Source organism: Ceratotherium simum, chromosome 21, assembly GCF_057802395.1.
Source record: "Ceratotherium simum simum isolate JZ-2026a chromosome 21, ASM5780239v1, whole genome shotgun sequence".
In the NCBI taxonomy this organism is placed as follows: domain Eukaryota; kingdom Metazoa; phylum Chordata; class Mammalia; order Perissodactyla; family Rhinocerotidae; genus Ceratotherium; species Ceratotherium simum.
The window spans coordinates 25941439-25963986 of record NC_141920.1 but is presented as its reverse complement, the minus strand read 5'-3'; the positions used below and the strand labels follow the sequence as shown (position 1 = coordinate 25963986).

Here is a 22548-nt window from a genome sequence, read left to right as displayed (position 1 = left end):
AGGTCCGTGTTGCAGAAGTTGGGGGGGCGCGTCTCACGTATAGTGGGACGGGGGTCTGTGTCACAGAGTTAGGGGTCGGGTCCGTGTGGCGGGGATGCAGGTCCAGACAACGGGCTTGGGAGGTCCTGTGTGTGCGGCGGAGATGGGATCGGCGTGCAGAGTTGGGGGTTCAAGTGAAGCGGAGATGGGGATCCACATGCGCCGGTGACCGGGTCATCGAGGCGGGGCTGGGGGAGCTCCGGGATGCTGGGGGTCCTGCGAGCCACTGCTGGATTTCCGGGACTGGGGGCTCGGCGGCGGCTCCTGGGCGCCCCCTGGCGGCCCCGACCCCGCCGCCGCCGCCGCGGCTCCCACAATGCTCGCGTGGCCCCGCTTCGGCTCCCGCGGCGGCGGCGGCTGCAAGATGGCGCAGGCGATCTTCGAGGCCCTGGAGGGTGAGCGGCGGCGGGGCCGGGGGAGGCGGCTGTTCCGCGTGGCGCCCCCTCCCGCCGCGTCCTCGCGGCGCCGGGCCCAGGGCGCGCGGCGGCCGCGGGGCGGAGGGCGCCGGGGCGGAACAGCGCGGGGCGGGGGGGGCCCGGGCGGGAACAGCCGCGGGAGCCGAGGCCCGGCGTGGGGGCAACGGGACGGGAACAGCCGCGGAGATGAGACTCAGTGGCGGGGTGGGCATCGGGATCGGAACAGCCGCGGAGCCGAGGCCCGCCGCGGGGGGGGGGCAACGGGACGGGAACAGCGGGGAAGAGAAGGCCCCGGGGGGGAGCATCGGGACCGGAACAGCCGGGGAGGGACGGCCCAGCCGGTCTCCCTCGGCCCTGAACGGCTCCTGCCGCGAGGGCCTCGGGCCGGCGCGGGAGGGGATTCCTGGAGCGAACAGCCGGGGAGGCTGGGGCAGGCCAGGTCTGGAACAGCGAGGCGAGGGCGGCTGCCCCGCGGACGCGAGGCCCGGGGAGGGCCGCACGGAGGGGACGGTGTGCAGGGCGGGAGGGGCTGGGCGTCCCGGCGTCCTGACCCTGAAGCACTTGCCTTGAGCCCAACTGTGTGCCTCGTGCTGTGACATAGTCTCTCATTCAGCCCAGGAAAGGACAGGCGCCACCTGCGTGCAAGGCCAGAACTTGGTGCTCACAGACCCAGACCAGCAAACACTAGTTGCCTACAGTGTGCACCATGCTGGGGTGCAGAGTTTCACAAACTTACACCACGAAAGGATTGGTGCCGGCCGAGTGCTTGGCCGGGATGCGGTGCTCCCAGACCCATACCGGCAAACGGGGTGCCAACAGATCGTCCTGTGGTCTGCAGGATCCTAGGATGGGAGTGATCCTCAGGTGCAGGGAATTGTGGGCTTTGGAGCGAGCAAGCCCTGAGAGCCTCCATGTGTACCTGCTGGGCACTGAGGAGGAAGCCTTAGCGACTTCAGGGCCATGGCAGGAACGGGGGTAACCCTCCCCCCAGCTGGAGAGATTCATTTTCGCAGTACTCATTAAGCCAGACAGTCTCTGCCCCACAGTCTGGTGGGAGACAGAAATTATAGAACATCCAATTATAGAAATTATAAAATTATAGAAAGGTAAACAGTAAAAGAAGATTTTTTACGAAGGATGAACCTGCGTTGACACATCGTAATCATCCAAAGTCCATAGTTTATCTTAGAATTCACCCTTGATGTTGCACATTAATAGATTACATAGAATGACATATATCCATTATTATAATTCATCACAGAGTATTTTCACTGCCCTAAAAATCCCCTGTGCTCTGCATGTTCCTCCCTCCCCTACAACCCCTGGCAACCGCTGATCTTTTTATTGTCTCCAGAGTTTTGACAGGAAGTATTTTTTAAATTAGATTTTTATTTTGAAATAGTTAACTTTTTCTGTAGATTCCCCTGCAGTTGTAAGAAATAATACAGAGAGATTCCATGTACTCTTTACCTAATTCCCTCCAATGTAACGTCTTGCAAAACTATTGTATAGTTCACAACCAGTCAATATACAGAACAGTTCCATCACTGTAAGATGTTGCCCTTTTATAGCCACACCTCCTTCCCCCTGTTCCCCACCCCTGATGCTTGGCAGCCACTAATCCGTTCTCCATTTCTAAAATTTTGTCATTTCAAGAATGTCATGTAAATGGAATCATGTAGTGTATAACCTTTGAGATTGGCTTTTTTCACTCATAATTCCCTGGAGATTCATATATTGTTGTGTATATCAATAATTTGTTCCTTTTTATTGCTGAGTAGTATTCCCTGGTATGCATACAGCACAGTTGGTTTAACCATGCACCCATTGAACCCATTCATCCATCTGAGTTGTTTCCAGTTGTTTACTATTATGAATAAAACTGCTGTGAATATTTGTATACAGATTTTCACTCAAATGCTAACATATAATTTTATGTAAAATGGTAGAAGATTTACTGAAGCTCATTTGGGGGAGCATGAATCCCAGATGTGGAACTCTGGATGTTGGGGAGAACTAGACTTGGGGTGAGTGAGGCTGCCCAGGGAGAATTTAAGAGGGAGAGAAGAGAGTCCATACAAAAGGAACCCTTCAAAATAGAAACATTTAGGGGATGGACAGGAGAAGAAGAGAGTAAAGGAGGCTAGGAAAGAGCGAGCAGAAAGGTGGGGGAAGACCCAGGAAGGGTGGCATCCTGGAGCCAGAGAAAGGAGTGTTTCAGGAAGGAGTGTCAGATGCTGCCGGGAGGCTTGGGTGATTTTGGTGGAATGGCAGTGGCTTAAGCCCCACTAGAGTGGGTGGAGGAGGATGGGGAGGTAGGCAGAGGAGATGGAGGGTATAGCTGATCCTCATTGGATGCTTGATGTTGGAGGGAGGAGAGATGGGAACACGGGTTTGAGGTGGGGCATTCTAGAGAGACCTGAGCATGTGTAGCTGCAGATGGGAAGGAGAGGTTGCAGGCGGTGTGGGGAGAGGGGCCAGTTGGTGGAGAATGGTTTCTGAGGGAGCAGGAGGGGATGGAGGAAGGGCTGGCCTCAGGAGGGACACAGCCTGCATTGTGACAGGGGACAATTTGGATTCTGTTTGGCTGCAGGAGCTAATGGTTTTAATTTGTGGTGCAGTTAGAAGCTGGGCCTGGATCCGTGTAAGAGCTGAGAGGTTGGAGGCAGAGCGATGGCTGTGGGGAGAGAGAGAAGAGAGGCACCCTCTGGGTTATTTGGGAGGGAGGCAGCATGCCGTGGTGGCCACTCAAATGTGAAGAGGTCTGTCTTTCGACTAGTGTCATGGCTGGACAGTGTACTGTGAACCTCAGCAGTGACAGCTGATTGGAAAACATGAAGTATTTCGCTTCTCCAGAGTCCCCCAACCACAAATTCAGATTACACTGTTTATTGAGGAACAGAAAAGACAAACACACATCAGAAAACAAGGGAAGCAAAGATACCCAAGTACAGAGGTGTGGGATTTGTGGGGTGTGGATGGGAAAGACTTGGTAACATGATTTCCAGAGGGGCTGTATCACTTAGGATTAGATTCAGCCATGAGTAAGAGAGAAGCCTAACCTAGCAGTGGTTAAACAGGCTAGAATTTGTTTCTCTCATATGGCAGTCCAGAGGAAGACAGTCCAGAGCTATGAGGGTGGCTCTGTTCTGCAAGGTTCTCAGAGGCCCAGGATCTTTCCAGTTTTTTGTTTTGCAGTCCTTAGGGTATGGCCCTTGTCCTCATGATCTGGCATGATTGCTAGAGTTACCACCATCATATTCTTGTTCTAGGAAGCAGGATGGAATGGGACAAAGTAGAGAGTCATAGGGCTGGCCTGGTGGCGTAGTGGTTAAGTTTGTGCACTCTGCTTTGGCGGCCCGGGGTTCACAGGGTCGGATCCCCAGCACGGACCCACGTACCACTTATCAAGCCACGCTGTGGCAGGCGTCCCACGTATAAAGTAGAGGAAGATGGGCACGGATGTTAGCCCAGGGCCAATCTTCTTCAGCAAAAAGAGGAGGATTGGCAACAGATATTAGCTCAGGGCTAATCTTCCTCACCAAAAAAAAAAAAAAAAAAAAAAAAAAGACGGGGAGGTGGGTCACGTACCAGGCAGCCTTTAAGAAAACTGTCCAGAAGCTACCATAGAACACCTTTACTTACATCCCATTAGCTAGAACTTAGACATTCCCTAGCTGCAAGAGCGGCTGGGAAGGGTAATCTTTATTCTGGGGCATGATTTCAGCCCCTTTTGGGTTCTATTGCACTGGAAGTAGAAGAGAATGTGTATCGGGGCACAGCCAGCCATCTTTGCCATGAGGGCCTTGTGGGTCTGGCTTGTAAGAGTGAAATCAGACGTGATGCTGGACCCACCTTCCAAGGAGGCTGCATTTCTTTCTTCAGGAATGGACAATCAGACCGTCCTGGCTGTCCAGTCGTTGTTGGATGGCCAAGGAGCGGTCCCTGATCCAACAGGCCAGAGCGTCAACGCACCCCCTGCCATCCAGCCACTGGGTGAGTATCTGCTCAGGTTCACCAGGGGAAGGGTGAGTGGCTCCCCATAAAAAACAGTGGGGCTCATGAGGCGGGTGTGGGAGTGAACTGCCCACTGTGGTCCCCAGGCCCTCCTCTGGTGTGTGAACCCTCTCGCCTTCCTCCCAGCCTGTATCCTCAGGCTTGTGCCTTTCTCTGCTTAGCTCTGAGGACACTCTCTCAATCAGTGAGTGTGGGGATCATGATACAGGGAATGACTGGGAGCTCCCACACTTGGCAGTGCTTGTACCCTTGACCCGAAGTCATTTCTCAGCTTCCCCTCTATGGAAAGAACAGGCTGAGCATGACTCTCTCCAATTTACAGGCCAGGCCCCTGAGACACAGAGAGGGCAAAGGACTTGTTTTAGAGCCCTGTGTGAGTCCATGTGTTCATTTATTCGCTCCACAAACATTTTCAAGCGCTTGGGAACCACACTGGGGACGTAGAGATACACACCTGGGTTTGAATCCTTGTTCCCGTAGTTCCTGACTCTGTGTCCTTGGGCAAGTGAGTTAACCTCTCTGTGCCTCAGGTTCCACATCTGTAAAATGGAGATAATAGTCCTACCTCACAGGGATGTTTTGAGGATATCTGGGATTTGGTTTTAGCTGTTGTAAATAAGAAATGCAAATTTCTTGTGGTTTGTATGAGACTGAAGTTTATTTCTCTGTTTGGTGAAGTCCTGATGGGGATTTCGGGTGGGTATGGTGAGACTCAGACCCCTTCTTTCTTGAGGCCCTATTGCCCTCGACATGCAGTCCAGGATGTCTGCTCCAGCCTCCCACTTTCATTTCCACTTTCCAGCCAACACGAAGGGAAGAAAGAAGGAAGTGGAAGTCATACCCCTTCCTTTTAAGAAGAAGTCTCGTAGAGAGTATACTTCAGCTCTTGTCCTATTGGTCAAAATTCAGTCACATGACATGTCTAGCTGCCCAGAAGGCTGGGAAATCTAGTCTTTAACTAGACGGCCGTGTTTCCTGCTAAAATTTGTATTACTGTCTGAGAAGGAAGAGTGAATGTTGAATGACATTCAATGAATTAGACATTTCTGCCACAACATGTCAAGTGCTTGACACAGTGCATGGCCTGTGGTAGACCCTCAATAATGGGTGATGTTAACTATAGCTAATCATTCATTTAGTTTTTTATTCATTCAACAAACATCCACTGAGAGCCTTCTATGCGCCCAGGAGATATTGCAGTTATAGTGATAAATAAGACATATTTTCTTCCCTTAGGAGACTCACGGTCTGGCGGGGATGGGAAAAGTGTGATACGAGAGACATGCCAGAGGAAGGAACTGTGGCCACTGCTTTAGGAAGGCTTCCTGGAGGAGGTGATGTCTGAGCTGAGCCTTGCAGAACGAGTCATTCTGAGAGAGGCAGCTTGGCAGGAGTTGTAGGGGAGGCAAAGGCACAGAGAAGTGTGATCATGTGGCCCATTTGGGGACTGATGAAATAATTCAGGCAGGATAAAGATTCAGAATTTCTCAGTTTTGAAGCAAACCCACTTATTATTTCCTGATTTCTAATTTTTTGATACCTGGATGCACGTGGCTGGATACTCCCACAGATATGATTTGAAAGCTAGGAAGCACAAAGTTGACGCTTGACACAAGCACATTCAGTCACAGAATGCTGTTAGATTTGCTGCTCTGTGGTCCAGACATGAGTCTCCCCCCATTTTTCACTGCGATGCCCCCTCCTTTATTCTTGCTTTTTCTCTTATTCCCCTTCCTCTGTCACTCTGCGGGTGTGACCCCTAGATGACGAGGACGTCTTTCTCTGCGGGAAGTGTAAGAAGCAGTTCAACTCACTGCCAGCGTTTATGACCCACAAGCGGGAACAGTGCCAGGGGAATGCCCCACCCCTGGCCACAGTCTCACTGGCCACTAACAGCATCTACACGCCTTCAGCAGCACCCACAGCGGTCCAGCAGGCCCCACCTCCTGCCAATCGCCAGGTATTCATTCAATGGTTTGTTTATTCGTCCACTCAGCAAGTCTTTTTTTTGAGCACCCACTATGTGTCAGGCACCAGGGGTATAGCCGTGGACAAACAGACCAAGTCCCTGCCCTTGTGGAGCTGGGCGAGGTAGATGGTAAGTACCCAAACAAATGTATCAAGATATGCTTTTTTCAGGATGTTAAGTGCAGAGAGATGGGGATGCCAAGACAGGGGTGGGTAGTTTTGCCATTTTGTGTATGGTGCTTGGGGAAAGTCTCTGTGAAGACGTGACATTTGAGCAGAGACCTAAGGAGGTGAGGGAATGAGTCATGCAGCCGTTTTGTGGAAGCGTGTTGCAGGAGGAGGGATCAGCAAGTGCAAAGGCCCTGAGGCAAGAGTGTGCTGGGTTTATTCCAGGAACAGCAAGGAAATGAGAGTGGCTGGAGCTGAGTGAGGAGGAGGAGAGTGGGAGATGATGTCAGAGAGGCAACAAGTGGATTCTGGCAGATTGTATGGGCCTTGTGGGCTTTTAACTCTGAGTGAGATGGGAGCCATTGGAGGGTTTTGAGCAGTAGAGGGGTCTAGTCCGATTTACCCTTTAACTGGGTTACTCTGCTGCTGTACAGAGAATAGGTTTTGAGGGCAGTCAAGAGAGAAAGTTGGGAGACCAACTAGGGGACTGTGTACAAATCCAGGCAGTGGTGGTGGTGGTGGAGGTGGAGAGAAGGGATGAGATTTGGGAAATATTTTGAAGATGGAGCCGACAGGTTTGTGGATGGATTGGATGTGGGGTGTGAGATCACGAGGAGTCAGGGGTGACTCCAGAGTTGGGGTTGCCATTAACCAAAGTGGGGAAAACAGCCAGGAGAAGATTGGGGGGGATGTCGGGATTTTAGCTGGGTACATTGGATTTGAGATGCCCATTGGACCTTTAAGTGGAGGCGGTGAAGATGCAGACCGATAAACAAGTCTGGAGGTCAGGGCAGAGGGCCAGGCTGGAGGTATCTGGAGAAACTTCCAGAGTCCTCATTCCAGAACACAGTTCTGGAGCAAAGACACTGTGGGTGGGGGCTCTTAGACGGCTTAAAGAATCCTCATAAAGGAGGCTGGGCATGTCTCAGGATGCCGGGTCAAGGAGTCAGATTTCCCTTGGACTTCCTCTTGTCTTGTTATTCCTTTAAAACATTATCTTCATCCACTGTGTAGACAAAGTTCCTGCCATCAAAATAAAAGCGTTCACCCCTAGACCCACAGGACGTGTAGACTGAAACTTTTCAAGTTGCCACAGACATCTTCTAACACAGGACATAGTTGTTTTTCTCACTCCTTGATTATGAGTTTTGTTAGCAGAAAATATTCCTGTCCTCCTTTTTTTTTCAATAAAAGGAGAGAGGGAAATTCCTCCAGTCTTGGGCAAGGAAATAACTTCAGAACACAAGTGGTCGGTTATGGGCAAACACGAATCCCTCTGCCCAAGTGACTTGGATGGACACAGCCTAACGCATGTGACATTGTAAAAATACATGTGAATCAGGATCCACGCTGCCTCTCCTGGCCACGACGTGGGGCGTTTCCCTAACGTGCCTGGCCTCTCCTTGCTTGGTTGAGGGCAAGGACATCCTGTTTGAACAGGAACTCTGGGTTCCAGGGCTCAGTTGCTGTTGTCCCCAGAGGTCCCAGAGAGACAGGCAACCTGGAAAGATGCCAGGGCCTGCCAGTAAGGAAAAGCAACAAATAAACAGAACAAAACACCCTTTACATCTGCTGAGAGGAGCAGTCACGGCACCTTTCACACTCTTGTAAGGTCTGCCTTTCATCCTCACTATTACCCCCAGAGCATATTATTATTTTTATTATTAATTTATACATTTGCAAATAATACATGTTTCCCTTCTATTTTTTAAAAGTTAGAATGTTACAAATCAAGGCCCCTTGGGCACTATTCCTCTCTCCTTCCACCAGGTAACTACTGATGGATATCCTTCTCAAGCTTGTAAGATACTATCACATACTTAAATATTTATACATAAGGTACATGTAATTATATAATTTGATTTTTCATGCCTTTTTCATACATTTTACCTGTTGTATAGTATTCTATCCATGACTATATTGTATTTTTTAATCCATTCCCCTATTGATGGACATTGAGGTTATTTCTAGTTTATCACTATTAGAAATAAGGTGGTGCGGAATCGTGTTCATGGACTCCCTATGGACGTGTGTGAGTGTTTCTCTAGGATAGATGCCAGGAAGTATTATTGCTACGTCACAGATGTGCCTTACAGGGGGGTGTGACTTATTCTCCTCATTTGATAGATGAGCAAGTGGAGGTTCAGAGAGGTGGAGTGACTTTCCCAGGGGTCATGCAGCAGGGAGCAGCAGAGGTGGAAATGGAATCCAGGTCTGTGGGACTCCAGACCCAGATCTTTTGCGTCCTGCCCTCCACTTCCTTCCAGAGCCTCAGACGTGTCCTCAGTCTCTCTTTCTCTCACTGTCTAGATCTCCACATATATCACAGTGCCCCCATCCCCGCTGATCCAGACCCTGGTGCAGGGGAATATCTTGGTGAGCGATGACGTGCTCATGTCTGCCATGTCGGCCTTCACGTCTCTGGACCAGCCCATGCCCCAGGGCCCCTCACCAGTGCAGGTAAGGAGCTTCTCACAGGGTCTTGATTCCGGGCCTGCATGTTGACTCCTGCAGAATCAGAATCTTGTAGAAGGCCGGGGGTTTGGCCCCAGCTCTCCCTCAGGCCGAGGAGACTCTCAGCCTCCCCTTGGCCAGACCTGCCCTGGGTGGGGAAGCTGCCACGTGCAGTTGAGACCCAGAATATGACTTTGGGGTTTCACAGCCACAGTCCAGCTATTTTTACTCTTAACAGAAGTGTTCCATGTCCAATAGAAAATACACCAAAGAAAAGTAAAAAAAAAAAAAAGTTTAATTATTCATGATCTGGAAATTAAAGAAACATGGCAACTGACTACAATGTGCAACTCTTGGTTGGATCCTGGATCAGGGGGAAAAAACTATAAAGGCATTATTGGGACACTTGGGGGAATTAGAATATGGAGGAATTTGAATATTTTAGATAATAGTATTATGTATTATATTATGTAATGTATATTCAATTTCCCGAGTGTGATCCTGGTATTGTGGTTACATAGGAGAATATCACTGTTCTTAGGAGATGCATCTGAGCACAGTATTGAGGAATAGGGTATCCTGATGTCTGGACCTAACTCTCAAGTGGCTTGACAAAACACAAATATATATGCGTGTGTATGTACACACACAAACACTCACATTGTGGATGTGGCAAAATGGTAACAACTTTTGAATTACATGAAGTATAAAGAGTGTTCAGTGTATTCTTTTTGCAAGCTTTCTGTAGGTTTGAAATTTTTCAAAATAGAAGTTGGGAAATCAATCAATCACCCATACTCCCTTCACCCAAAGAAAACACTACCAAAATGGTGGTCTGGCTTTCCTAACCTTTGATTGCAGTAGAGATAGAAACAGCTTTTTATATTAATATATTTATAATACACACATCTATAGAAATGGGTCATGTTGGGCCGGCCCGGTGGCTTAGCGGTTAAGTGCGCGCGCTCCGCTGCTGGCGGCCCGGGTTTGGATTCCGGGCACACACCGACGCACCGCTTTTCCGGCCATGCTGAGGCCGCATCCCACATATAGCAACTAGAAGGATGTGCAACTATGACATACAACTATCTACTGGGGCTTTGAGGGGAAAAAAAAAAAAAGGAGGAGGATTGGCAATAGATGTTAGCTCAGAGCCGGTCTTCCTCAGCAAAAAGAGGAGGATTAGCATGGATGTTAGCTCAGGGCTGATCTTCCTCACAAAAAAAAAAAAAAAAGAAAGAAAAGAAATGGGTCATGTTATATGCACTGGAAGTTGCTTTTCTTGTTTTTACCTTTTGTTTAACATCATTATTTATGCCTGTAGTTCTACATCAGTGTTTTCCAAAATGTTCCTTGGAGGGGCTGGACCCGTGGCGTAGTGGTTAAGTGCGCGCACTCCACTGCTGGCGGCCCGGGTTCGGATCCCGGGCGCACACCGATGCACTGCTTGTCAGACCATGCTGTGGCAGCATCCCGTATAAATTGGAGGAAGATGGGCACAGATGTTAGCCCAGGGCCAGTCTTCCTCAGCAAAAAGAGGAGGATTGGCAGATGTTAGCTCAGAGCTGATCTTCCTCACACACAAAAAAAACAACAAAATATTCCTTGGAACAGTGGCTCCTTGGGCTTTTCCAATACAGAAATGATCTCTGGTCAAACCAGCCCAGGGTAGAGGCATTCCATCTGCTGCTTCCATTGCTCTGTCCCTGGGCTTTTCTTTCAGTAAAGAAATATTTTTGATTTTGTCACCCTGGATTTTCCCCCAAACATGTTTGACTGTAGAAGCCAAGAAACGGCCATTAAGAGGATCAGGCTAGGGGGCTGGCCCGGCGGCGTAGCAGTTAAGTTTGCGTGCTCTGCTTTGGTGGCCTGGGGTTCGTGGGTTCCGATCCTGGGCATGGACCTATGCACCACTTGTCAAGCCATGCTGTGGCGGCATCCCACATACAAAATAGAGGAAGATGGGCACAGATGTCAGCTCAGGGCCAATCTTCCTCACCAAAAAAAAAAAAAAAAAAAGGAGCACACCATATGAAATACTGATCAGCATCATCCTTTTAACATCCACAAAGGATTCCATTGTGTAGATGGATCATCCTCATTTTAGCCAGGCTTCTATTTAAGGATATGTAGGTCATTGCCATTTTTTACTGTTATAAAAACTACTGGAATAACCATCTATGTACAGATATCTTTGCCCACCTGCTTGATTATTTTTGTAGAGTAAATTTCTAGAGGTTACTGGCTGTGTTTCAGGGATCCACAGCCACCCACACATTCAGTGATTCTCTAGAAAGACTCCCAGGACGCAGGACGCTTCTACTTATGGCTGTGGTTTATTACAGCAAAAGGATATACAGCAGGATCAGCAAGGGAAAAAGACACCTCAGCCAGATTCTGGAGGAATCCAGGTGCAAGTTTGCAAAGTTCTTCTCATTGAGGAAGCAGGGAGAGGCTGCACAAAACATACTTCTTCCTCCAGCAGTGAAGAACAGCAATATGTGTGCAGTGTTTCTGCCCAGGGAAGCACACCTGACACGCCAAGGCCAGGGCTTTCATTTGGGATTGGTCGTGTAGGTATCCAGCCGCAATGACCAAAATTCCAGACTCCCAGATGGGAAGGAGGTGTTCACCATAAATCACATTTTTGTACAGACAATCTAGGTGACCTGGTACAGTGTGGTCAGTGCCCCAGGTGAGCAAGACAGCCTTATTGTCATAGGGAATCTTCCACAAGGCAGGTTCTCAGATGCCCGTCCTATAAGCAGGCCCTTCAAAAGACAGCGTCAGGCCTGCTGTATGAACTCTTACCTGTCCACTTGGGCCATTGTTGCTGACTTTCGTAGAGAAAAGGGGTAGCAGCACCAGGCTGATGCCTCTGAATTCTCCCAGGCCTTTGCTCCCGTGTCCTCTCTCAGCCCCATCCTCTGAGCTACCTTGTGAGGGGCTGTTCCTGCCACGTGACTGGCTAAGGCAAATATCCTTCCTCTTTGATAAACAAGACAGCTGGTATCAAGAGGCTATGATCACTTTAATTTTCTCTTCTGATTTCAGAGCAACCTGAACATGCATTCTGCGCCCAGCTACCTCACCCAGCCTCCACCACCTCCTCCACCGCCTCCACCACTGCCCCCACCCCCACCCCCCCAGCCTCCGCCACCCCCACCCCAGAGCCTGGGCCCCCCCGGGCGTCCCAACCCTGGTGGGAATGGCGTGGTGGAGGTGTACAGTGCCACGGCACCCCTGGCTGGGAGTGGGACGGTGGAGATCCAGGCGCTGGGAATGCAGCCCTACCCACCCCTGGAGGTGAGCAGAGGCGGGGGTCGGAGGTGGAGGGGAAGAAGCTGGTCGTGGTCATCGTGGGTAACCTGAACCTTCCATGAGCACCAACTGTGTGCTAGACACCGTGCTGAGATACCATGGGGGCAAAACCAGATCAGGGAGTGTGCCACATCATCAGAGAGAAGGACTTCAGTCAAGCCGTCAAGCCTGTAAATGTAAAATGTAAACCGGGAGAAGGTGGTAGGCAGTGGAGTTTGTTGCAGAAATACAAGCCACCCTCAGGGAGTGCTCGGTCGGAGAATACTTGCCTTTTGGGGAGAGGATTCCAAAAAATTATCTATGTGAGTGTCTCTTATATTTTTTAACAAGCTAGGTATATTGGTTAGCTATGGCTGTGTAAGAAATATCCACAAAACCTCCGTGATATATAGCAAAAAGTGTTTATGTCCTCATGTCTACGATGCCAGCTTGGCAACTGCTGTCTTGGTTGGGCTCTCCTGTGTGTCTGGAGATAGTTGGCTGTCGGCTGCTCTAGGATGGTCTGGGGCGGGTCGAGTGGGGTGACCCAGCTCTGCTCCATGCATCTCATCCTCCAGCAGGTTAGCCAGGTGTATCCTTGCAGCAGTGCTGGAGGCGCAGTAATGCGAGCAGAAATGCTCAAGGCCTCTTGAGGCTTAGACTTGTAACTGACACAGTGTTACTGTTCTTGGTCAAAGCAGGTCACAAGGCCAGCTTAGATTTAAGGAGTAGGGAAATAGACTCCTCCTCTTGATGGGAAAAGCTGCCAAGTCACACTGCCCAGGGCGTGGGTATGGGGAGAAGTATAGAATTGAGGCCGTTATGCAATCAGTGTGCCATATGCACCATACTAATTCCCAGCTGAGGAGTTCTGAGCTACAGTCTACTCTCAAGGCGCTGAGAGTTCATAGAACCTTCCCAGACACCTGCACTTGTGGTCACATTAACCCTGACTCACCCTAGAATCTGGCTATACAAACATCCCATGTCAGGTGGCATCTCTATGTGAGGAGAACCAGACCAGTGGGAAAATCCCACCACCAACTGCGTGATGTTATGAGATCCTGTGAGGGGATTTGCCCTGGCCTGGGAGAATAAAGCAAGCTTCCCTAAAGACTTCATTGAATTAGAAAAAAATGAAGTTAGTGAGATGCTGAGAGGACGCTGGTGGCCTGCTAGGCAGAGAGGACCAGCACAGGGGGAGCTGCCGTTGTTTCTTTTCCACGTGGATGAGGGTCCTCTTTGAGGGCAGAGCCTGAGTCGTCTTGGGCTTTGTGTCCTAGCAGAGTACCTGCCCTGCGAGACACCTGTAATAGGTATCTGAGATAGGGCCCTCTGACCTCAGTTTCCTTCCCTCTAAAATGGGAACTCCCCTTGCAGAGCTGACGAGGGTAATTGCTGTCACATAATTGCTCAGAAATGACTTTGAATGACAGGTGAATTCATGCATGTGACAAATATTTATTGAGTGCTGTATCAGTCAGGAAAATAGAGACCACTCTAGGTATTTCTGGCAGAGGGATTTAATACAGGAAGTTAGGTGCTTACAAAGTTATGGAAGGGCTAGGGGAGCAAGAGGCAGGGTTGGCAGGCTCCCCTGGTTTTCAGATTCGCTGTCATAGCTTGACCTGGAGAGCCAGGACGCTGCTCCTGCGCCCAGAGGTGAGGAGACTGTAGGATTCTCTTGCTGATGTTCTAGCTTCCCTGCTGTCCTCCGGCTGCTGGTCAGGAGGGGAATGTAGAGTTCAGCCAGCCCCTCCAGAACTCATGACTGCAAACCCATCTGTCTCCCTCCATGGCTGCCTGAGGAGAACAGCTTCTACCTCCCTTCTGCCTTCCGGATCTCATGCAGATGCTTCTCATGGGCAGAATCTATCTGTGTTCAGAACCATGCTGGCAAGGGAATCTGGGCATATGGTTCCAAGCTTCCCACCCCTGCATTTCAGAGAGAGCATGGAAGGGTGTAGAAATGGTGCCCAGACACGATTTGGCAGAAGCACCTACGGGTGCCATATCAGATGCCCAGTACGTGTATAACTGAACTCATTCATTCAACAAATACTGACTGAGTACCCACTCTGCCAAGCATTGCTCTAGGCCTGGAGTGGGGCAGTAAAGAAAAGTGGAACCAGGCAGATAATAGACAAGATAAGAAAGTAAAATACATAATTTATTAGCTAATGAGAAGTCTAAGGAGAAAAATAAAACAGAAGGATAGGAAGTGAAATCGTGGATAGGCTAGTCTGGGAAGACCAATGAATCATGAACAGGTGGATGAATAAATCGAGTCTTCACAGTGCCCCAGTGTCACGATATAAGCTTAGTGTCAACTGAATTTGAGTGGCTGAGAATTCATTCGGTCATTTCTTGTGGCTGCCCTGTCAATTCTCAGTTGCAGGATGCCTGCTGGTGTGGCGTCAGGTGGAGTCACTAGTGAGGGCACAGACCTTCCTGACTTCCTGGTTCTCCTGTGCTAACAGACTACAACTAACAGCAATAGTAATGGCGATAACAACAGCTGATGTTTGTTGAGTGCTTACTCTGTGCCAGGCACTGTTCTAAGCTCTCTACATGTTAACTGATTTAATCCTCACAACAACCCAGCGAGAGGGATACGGTGATTGGCCACATTTTACAGATGTGGAGGCTGAGACCGAAGTTAAAAGGCTTGCCCAAGGTCACTTAGGTGGTAAGTGGCAGTCAGGATTTGAACCCAGACAGGCTGCTTCTAGCCTGCTGGCTTCCTGAAGTTCTAAGGACTCTTGGCAGTGCTGGGGTGACTGAGCTGTGGGGGAGTTAGGATGGGGATGTAGGTGGGGAGTGGCCGACATAAGCCAGGGCCACCGTGAGGGTACCCCTGGCTGGGGCAGCTCTTCCTTGCCCTTCTCAGGGCTCTCTCCCTGACTGTGCTGTCCTTCTAGGTGCCGAACCAGTGTGTGGAGGCTCCAGTGTACCCCACGCCCCCGGTATACAGCCCCGGAAAACAGGGATTCAAACCGAAAGGACCAAACCCTGCTGCCCCCATGACCAGCGCCACCGGGGGCACAGTGGCCACCTTTGACTCCCCGCCAGCACTGAAGACCCGACGGGTCAAAGGTGCCAGTGGACTCCCAGAAGGTGGGCCAGCAACCTGCCATGGGCATCTTTTCCACAGTATTGGCCTAGCCACAGGCTGTTTAGTTCTGGTTTTCTCTTTTATGATGGTTCGGATTAAGTTTGGTTGCATGTGATGGAAAATCCAAAATAAGAGTGACTTCAAAATGATAGAATTTTGTTTTTCTTCTGTTCAAAACAAGACCAGAGGTAGACAGTCTGGAGATCCTGTGCCTGTCTGGTCACCAGTCATCCACATTTCTTCTGTCTTGCTGTTCTGCCACCCCTAGAGCATGGCTTCTGTTGTTAGGGTGCCTCATTGTGTAAGATGGCTGCTGGAGCTCCAGTCATCAATTTCGTATTCTGGGCAGTAAGAAGGAGAAAAGGAGTGTGTCCCAGCTTCCAGAAGTTCTGTATACTTTTGCTTACATCTCATTGGTCAAAACTTAGTCATATGACCATATCTAGCTGCAAAGGAAGCTGGGAAACGTCTCTTTTAATCAGGAACATTGATGTTCCCATTATTTAGGGGATTTGTGAAGAAAGGAGAAGGGGAGAGTGCATATTAGGCAGGCAAGCAGCCTTTCAGAGATGCTAAGTATGGGAGTGGGGGCAGTGCCAGAAAGTGGTGGTAGTGGGGAAGGGCAGAGAAATCGAGAACTTTTCAGGGGCTTTCCGGTCAGCCTTCCTTCCTTTCACACGTACATGTTGAGCATCTGTGTGCCAGGCTCAGTGTCAGACACTGGATCCAGCGTCTTGGTCCATGACTTTCCTACCCTTAGTTACTCACAGTTTAATGGGAGAGACAGACAGAATAAATCAATATTTACGAGTTATTCTAGGGAGGAGATTAACAGGGTCCTATGATTGAGAATACTGGGGACAGGCTGGAAAATGATGCTCCCTATCCGTCTGGGGATGAGAAGGAAACAGCCTTGTGGATATGTGAGGGCCAGGCCAGGCAGGGGGGAACAGCAGGTTCAGAGGCCCTGAGGGGGACCGTGTTTGAGGTCTTTCAGGGTTAGCAAGTGGCACTGCAGCTGAGTGGAGAGAATGATGGAGTTGGCAGGAAGCAGAGCGTGCAGAGCCCTCTGGGCCGCAGCAGGGAGGCTGCATTTATCCCAGCGCAGAGGGCAGCCTTTGAGGAGCTTGCCCTACTCTCCCAGCCGGAGCATGTCCTGGTTCTCCTCCCCTGGGCACTGTGAGAGACTTCCCTGGGCTTCCTCCCCTGCCTGTCCCTGGGTGTAGACCTCCTAGGGTCTGGGCTGTCTGGTCCCAGGTCCAGGAGGTGGAGTGGCTGGCGGCTGCCCTCGGCGCCCTCACTTGTACCCTGGCCTCACGACCCCCTCCTCACACCTTGTCTTTCAGCTGCGGGGAAGCCAAAGGCTCAGAAACTCAAGTGCTCGTACTGTGACAAGTCATTCACCAAAAACTTTGACCTGCAGCAGCACATTCGAAGGTACCCAGACATGGTGGGGCAGGTGGCTCTGGGCAGCCTTTGCTGGGGGGCCATCCACAGTGAAGCAAGGCTCCCTTCTCAGCTTCCTGGCTCAAGTGGTGATCAAGGCCCCATCTGTCCTGTCATGATTCTCAGACCTCCTGTCCAGGTCAGGAGGGTTTTTCCTCTTGTCTTTCAGGAGCAGTGATGGGATCTGTGAAAGCTGTGGGGCCTGCCCACTATGATGGGGAAGGTCCGAGCAGGGCGAGGGGCGGGGAGAAATGCACTTGAACTGATGGGGGCTTTGCAGGCTTGTAAGGCCTGCCTTACAAGGGGTGCCTTGTAAGGGGTGCCTCAGTCCTCACCTCTGCAGAAAGGGCTGACCTCAAGGGCTGCCATGCTCTGGGCATGTGACTCTGCGAGCTCTCTGCTCACTCAGGACTAACTGTGATACCGCCTGTCCCAAGAACATGCAAGGAGCCCCTGTGGGCCTCAGGTTTCCCCTCGTGAAGTGGAGGGTGGACTTGTCCAGGGTTTCTCACAGAGTGGCGTACATTGGTACGTGATGTGGTTTTAGGTGGTTTGTGGATGTCGTGTTGAAAAGTTCTGAAAGATATAGTGAGCATGTTATTCTCTTCAATTTCTTTCAGTCCTTGGAGACTCAAAGGAGAAAGCCTCATTTTGGTGCTAGTCGCTCTTAACAGCTCTCACAGGCTTGCTCGTCTTTTGTGGGGGGTGGGGGGCCCGGGACAGAGAGAGAGAAAAGAGAGGGAAAGACTCATATGCTGACTGCAGCAGGCAGTGGCTTTTCTCTAGACCAGGGTTTCTCAACCTGGGCACCGTTGGCACTTCAGATCACATTATTCCTTCCTGGGGGGCCTGACCTGTGCCTGGTAGAATGTTTAGCAGCTTCCCTGACCTCTAACCATTAGATGCTGATAGCACCCCTCCTCCCTCAGCTGTGACAACCAAAATGTCTCCAGACATCGCCGTGTGTCCCCGAGAGGGCAGAATCGATCTCGGTTGAGGACCACTGGTCTACACTAGTGCTGTCCCACAGAACTTTCTGCAGAGATGAAAATGCCCCCAAATGGCATTGTCCAATAGGGTAGCCACTAACTACACATGGCTATTGAGTACTTGAAGTGTGGCTAGTATGATTGAGAAACTGAGTTTTTCATTTTATTTTATTTTAATAAATTTACATTTAAATAGTCCACGTGGCCTGTGTCTACCTTATTGGATAGTGCAGCTCTGGATCGTAATACTATTATTTTATAAATTATTACATTTTTTGGGTACTTTGTGTTTATGACAAGTGGTTTTCCACATACAATAAGAAGCTTCATTTTAAAGTATGTTAAGTTTTAAAACAGAATTAAGGGGCCAGCCCCCTGGTATAGCGGTTAAGTTCGTGCGCTCTGTGTCGGCAGCCAGAGTTCGCAGGTTCAGAGCCTAGGTACGGACCTACAACACTTGTCAGCCATGTTGTGGCAGTGACCCACATACAAAGTAGAGGAAGACCGGCACAGATCTTAGCTCAGGGCTAATCTTCCTCAAGCAAAAAAAGAGGAAGATTGGCAACAGATGTTAGCTCAGGGCGAATCTTCCTCAGAAAATCAAAATAAAACAAAACAAAAAAACCAGAATTGATTTGAAGGAAAGTATTAAATAATGGTACAAGCACTGTGCTGCAACAGTTAGGATGTTTTCTCCTTCAAATAATAGAAATATCTCTTTAAATGAGCTTAAACAATTAGGAAATGTTCTATCTCAGAGTATGAGATGGCCATAGACAAGGTCAGCTCTAGGGCTGGTTGATTCAGCAGCTCAGTAATGTTACCAAGAGCACAGGGTCTTTCTGTCTCTGGTCTGCCTGCCTCAGCAAGAGGTCTTGTCCTTATGGTGTCAGAATGGTGGCCAGCAGCATCTGGATGCTCTGTCTGGGACTTCCTGGTGTCATGAGCTCCTGGGCTATGGTCACATCTCCATTCCTACTCGAGGGTGCTAACAAGCCTTGTTCCCACAGCCACACTGGTGAGAAGCCCTTCCAGTGCATTGCATGTGGCCGTGCCTTTGCCCAGAAGTCTAATGTCAAGAAACACATGCAGACTCACAAGGTGTGGCCTCCGGGGCGCAGTGGTGGCACCGTCTCTCGCAACTCTGTGACTGTACAGGTCATGGCCCTGAACCCCAGCAGGCAGGAGGACGAGGAGAGCACAGGTGGGTGGAAATGGGGAATGCCACTCTCTCCACACCTCTCCTCTGCAGTTTAACGAGTTTTATTGCTGGCTCTGTGACCTTGGGCAACTTCCTTGACCTCTCTGAGATTCAGTCTACTTTATCTACCAAATGGGGCATAAGATGAAAGGAGGAATGACAAATATCTAATATGTGTGGCATTATTCTAATACTATACCCATGACAGACATCACTAATCAATCACCTGTCTTTTTTGGTGAGCCTGCATCTTGCCTCAAAATCTATTTTCAATTTATCAATCTAGGCAGTCACCATCAGTTGATCAGAAAAACCTATTTGGCCTTTGTGGGCAGATGGTCTCCAAAACCCTTTATAGTTTGTAGGGTTGTCATCTGGGCCATCACTTGCCCCTGAGCTAATGATCCTGTCCCTGATAGTGGTTTAATTCCTCTCCTGCATGGGAGTTGAGGACTTCTAGGCCTAGAGCAGTGCTGTCCAACAAAATTATAATATGAGCAACATATACAGTTTAAAATTTCCTAATAGCTACATAAAAACAGTAAAAAAAAAAAAAGGGTGAAATTAATGTTAATCATATATTTAATGCTATATATTAATATAATTTTAACATGTAATATGAAGAAATTATTAATGAGATATTTTACATTCTTTTTTTGTGCTAAGTTTCTGAAATCTAGGATATCTTTCCATTTATGGCACATCTGGATTTGGACTGGCTGTATTTTGAGTTCTGAGTCACCACGTGTGGCTCGTGGCCACTCTGCTGGACAGTGTAAGGCCGGGGCCTTCCTGGGCAGCCCCATAGGTGAGCAACGCCTGTCACATACATGCTAAGGAAGGGAGTGTTTTGCTGCACAAGCAACATATGGCCACTTCTATATGAACCCCCTGTTGGAACTAGTCCTGCTGTGTGTTTAGCCATTCTGTGTGTGCCCTCTGAGTTTTTGTGAGTTCCTTGGAGAAGAAACCATTTCTTCCATTTCTTTCGAAACTCCTGCAGCACTTAGCACCAAGGGTTCAATCATTTCGCAAACATTTGTGGAGGCCTACTATGTGCCAGGCCGCTGTCCTCAGGGAGTGTGAGGGAAGAGCAACGAAACAAATGATTGTAATTCGAACAAGGAGCTGGGGAGGCCTGGTGAATACAGCTAGAAGTGGCGTTCAGGATTTTTAACAACCGTGGAAAGATCTGGAGTGTCCGAGGGGAAGGCCAGGGAGGGGAGACTTGAGGCAATAGCTTTTCATCAGTCGGAATGTAAGTATTTCGGTATTTTAGCACCTGGAATGGCTGTATCAGTTCACACCAGCTGAATGTGAGTGCAGTGTCTTGAGTACAGTGTCCGACATCAGGCCTGAGCTAGGTGGGGGTGAACGCGGCGGAGCACGCAGGAGGGGCTCCGTGGATCCTTCCCGAACGGCGTGGCTCTCTGTCCTGACTCTTCCTCTGTCCTTCTCACTGCCTCCCCTCCCTGACTTTCCCCACAGAGTTGGGTCCGCCCCTATCAAGCGCCCCGCAGCCCCAGGCCTTGCCCACAGCCGGCGAGGATGAGGGGGACAAGCTGGAGGCCAAGCAGGTGGTCCTCATCGATAGCTCCTACCTGTGCCAGTTCTGCCCCAGCAAGTTCAGCACCTACTTCCAGCTCAAGTCCCACATGACCCAGCATAAGGACGAGCAGGTAGGTGGGTGGCGGGCAGTGAGGGGGCCACAGCCACCCTAGTCATGAGCCTTGGCTGGTGCCGAGGTCTTGAACACGGCCTGGAAAGGGACAGGAGTGGCCCTCAGTTGCTCTGAGCTACAATCTAACCACCCATGATGGGCCAACCTTCCGCCTTTATTCTGCCTGGGTGGGGCCAGCTTACTGCTCCACTATAGTGCTAGCCTAGGGGAGGAAGCCCATCTCTCGAGGGTCATCTAATGAAGGAATGAGACACAGGAAAAATTCTTAATACCCTGAGAAGATCTAATGTCTAAAAACCTACCTATGGGGATTTAGGACTACGGTCTTTTTTTTTTAATTGAGATATAATTCACATACCATAAAATTCACCCCTTTTAAAGTGTACATTTAAGTGGTTTTTAGTATATTCATAAGGTTGTGCAGCCATCACCACTATCTAATTCTAGAACATTTTCATCACCTCAAAATGAAACCCGGTACCTGTTAGGAGTCACTCCCCCCTGCCCCCAGCCTGATAACCACAAATCTATTTTCTGTTTCTATGGATTTGCTTATACTGAACATTTAATATAAATGGAATCATACTGTATATGGCCTTTTGATGTAATATTTTTAAGGTTCATCCATGTTGTAGCATGTATCAGTACTTTATTCCTTTTTATGGCAGAATAGTATTCCATTGTATGGATATAGCACATTTTGTTTATCCTTTCATCAGTTAGTAGACATTTGGGTTGTTTCTGTTTTTTGGCTATCGTGAATAATGCTATTATGGACGTTCATGTACAGGTTTTTGTAGGAACATATGTTTTCAATTCCTTGGGTATAAACCTTAAAGTGGAATTGCTGGCTATATGGTAACTCTGTTCCACTCTTTATTTTTTACAATAACATTTATTGTTATTTTTTTTCTCCTTATAAATGTATCATATACCCAATATAAAATTTAAAAATTCAGAAAAGTCTAAAGGGCCGGCCCAGTGGTGTAGTGGTTAAGTTCACGCACTACACTTCAGTGGCCTGAGATTCACGGGTTCAGATCTTGGGCATGGACCTGCACACTGCTTATCAAGCCATGCTGTGGCAGGTGTCCCACATATAAAGTAGAGGAAGATGGGCACCGATGTTAGCCCAGGGCCAATCTTCCTCAGCAAAAAGAGGAGGATTGGCAACAGATGTTAGCTCAGTGCTAATCTTGCTCACAAAAAAAAAAAAAAAAGAAAAGAAAAGTCTAGGGAATGTATAGGTTAACATTTGTTATTTATTATATGCCTGGCACCCTGCTAAGTGCTTTACATTCAATATTTTATTTAATCCTCATAACAACCTTAGAGATAGGCATTTTCAGTATATCCAGATGAAGAAACTGAGGCTCAGAGGGGTGAAATGACCCCTCCACAGTCACACTGCCAGGAAGTGACTGAGTCAGGGTTCAAAGCCACATTTGTTTGATTCCAGACCCCACGTCATTAACCACCTTGCAATGTGTCCTCCCAGTAATGCAGCACAAAATCTAGTATCTTTTGTGGAGTTTCTGTGTTTTTCTTTAAATTCTAATTGGGATCTGTATACACACGTAATTCTAAATTGTGCTTTGTTTTTGAGATAGCTTTTTTATTAACTTTTTATTTTGAAAGAATTATAGACTCACAGGAAGTTGCAAAGATGGTACAGAGAGGTTCCTTATACCATTCGATCAGTTTCCCTCAGTGGTTACATTTTACCTAACTATAGCTCAATACCAAAAGCAGGA

The 22548-nt window shown here is 49.0% G+C and overlaps 1 protein-coding gene across 2 annotated transcripts in view; it reads left to right on the top strand.

The window, feature by feature from the left end:
* The first annotated feature begins 357 nt into the window (after positions 1-357).
* The window catches only part of ZNF341 (zinc finger protein 341), a 41073-nt gene continuing 18882 nt past the window's right edge, over positions 358-22548 (top strand). Inside the window, exons 1-9 of one of the 2 annotated variants that reach the window (XM_087445385.1) lie at positions 358-434; positions 4341-4451; positions 6236-6432; positions 8919-9068; positions 12117-12368; positions 15284-15479; positions 16824-16914; positions 18923-19116; positions 20602-20792. In XM_087445385.1, coding sequence (XP_087301511.1) covers positions 404-434; positions 4341-4451; positions 6236-6432; positions 8919-9068; positions 12117-12368; positions 15284-15479; positions 16824-16914; positions 18923-19116; positions 20602-20792 — 1413 coding nt within the window. In that variant the 5' untranslated portion in view covers positions 358-403. The remainder of the gene's footprint in view (positions 435-4340; positions 4452-6235; positions 6433-8918; positions 9069-12116; positions 12369-15283; positions 15480-16823; positions 16915-18922; positions 19117-20601; positions 20793-22548) is intronic. The other variant, XM_087445386.1, reaches the window with a different exon arrangement.